General features: G+C 65.8%; 1 protein-coding gene across 1 annotated transcript in view; it reads right to left on the reverse strand.

Moving 5' to 3' along the window:
- The window catches only part of ARSA (arylsulfatase A), an 11,702-nt gene that overhangs the window by 3,572 nt on the left and 6,762 nt on the right, over positions 1–1,368 (reverse strand). The window contains exons 3-4 of the mRNA XM_026656390.2: positions 871–1,240; positions 346–515 (exon numbers count right to left, since the gene is read on the reverse strand). Coding sequence (XP_026512175.1) covers positions 346–515; positions 871–1,240 — 540 coding nt within the window. The remainder of the gene's footprint in view (positions 1–345; positions 516–870; positions 1,241–1,368) is intronic.

Consider the following 1,368-nt stretch of genomic DNA (forward strand, 5'->3'; position numbering starts at 1 on the left):
GAGGGTCCCTGTCAGCCCCTGCCCCGAGCACCCCGTATCCCTGGGCCCCATCCCCAACTGCCCCCAACCCCTGCAGCACCCCCTGAAACCTCAGTCCTCAAGCACCCCAAATCCCCCTACCCCATCCACCCTGAACACCCCCAAAACCTCCTTGCTCCATCCCCACCTACCCCCAACCTCCCCAGCACTTCCCAAATCCCCCTGCCTCACCCCCAACCCCCTCCCCCCAGCACTCCCGTATCCCTGAGAGTCTCACTCCCACCCCTGACCCCGTGCTCAGCCCCACACCTTCCCGTCCCTGGGCAGGTGTGGGAGGGGGGGGCTCCCCAGCTCGCTCACACTCACCCATTGTCCGCAGTGAAGAAGACCAGCGTGTTCCCCTCCAGGCCATTCTCCTGCAGTGCCTGGAGCAGGAGCCCCACTGAGCCGTCAAACTCCATGAGGGCGTCCCCAAAGGGCCCCCGCAGTGACTGGCCCACGTACTCCTCGCTTCCAAACTGGGGGTAGTGGGTGTGCTGGGCAAAGAGCAGCCAGTGAGAGGGGATCCCTGCAGCAGACTGCAGAGCTGGAACCAGCCACCTCTCCCTGCAGAGCCGGGGGCTGCCTGGCCGGGGAGGAAGCTGTGGGGGCTTTTCCCTTCCTCTGGGGACTGAATGAGGGCCATTCATCACGGCCAATGCTCTGTGCTGCAGGGGGGGGGTACAGGTGCCCCCTTGCCCTGCCCCCCAGTACCTCTAGGCCTACTCACCACCGCCCCAGGCCATGCCCAGCCCCGCCTCCCCGGCACATCTAGGTGCCTGCACCTACCCTCTATCCTGGCCAACCCCCAGGTGCCCATGCCCACCCCAGGCCACCTGCCCCGGCACCTACATGGGAGGCGTAGTAGAGCAGGAAGGGGCGGCCCTGGCGGGCGCAGTCGGCAATGAAGTCGCGAGAGAACTTGTTGTAGAGCGGCACCAGCTGGGGGAAGGTGAGCGGCTGCTGCAGGATGCTCTGGTTTAGGAGCAGTGGGACGGGCACCACGCCCTGGTCGCACGTCCCAAAGCACTTGGTGTGTGGGGGGAAGCAGGTGAGATTCTGGCAGGGGCCCTGGAGTGAGAGGAGAGAACGCTCTGCTCTGCATGCGCGCCTGGTGGCCAGCAAGGTACCAGCCCCCCACCTAAGCGCCAACCCAAGACGCAGGCTCCTTCCCTTCCCGTGCCCCAGGACCAGGCCACAGCCCAGTGTCCCAAGGACGAGGCTCCACTCCCACCCAATGACCAGTTCGCACCCCCAAAATCACTCTGGAGACTGGCACTCCTCACGTCTCCCCCAGGGGCCAGGACCCCATCCCACCCTACAGCAACCCCTTCCCCACAGCACCCCAAA

The sequence above is a fragment of the Terrapene carolina genome, unplaced genomic scaffold (genome assembly GCF_002925995.2).
Source record: "Terrapene carolina triunguis isolate 2854851 unplaced genomic scaffold, T_m_triunguis-2.0 Scaffold230, whole genome shotgun sequence".
Lineage (NCBI taxonomy): Eukaryota > Metazoa > Chordata > Testudines > Emydidae > Terrapene > Terrapene triunguis.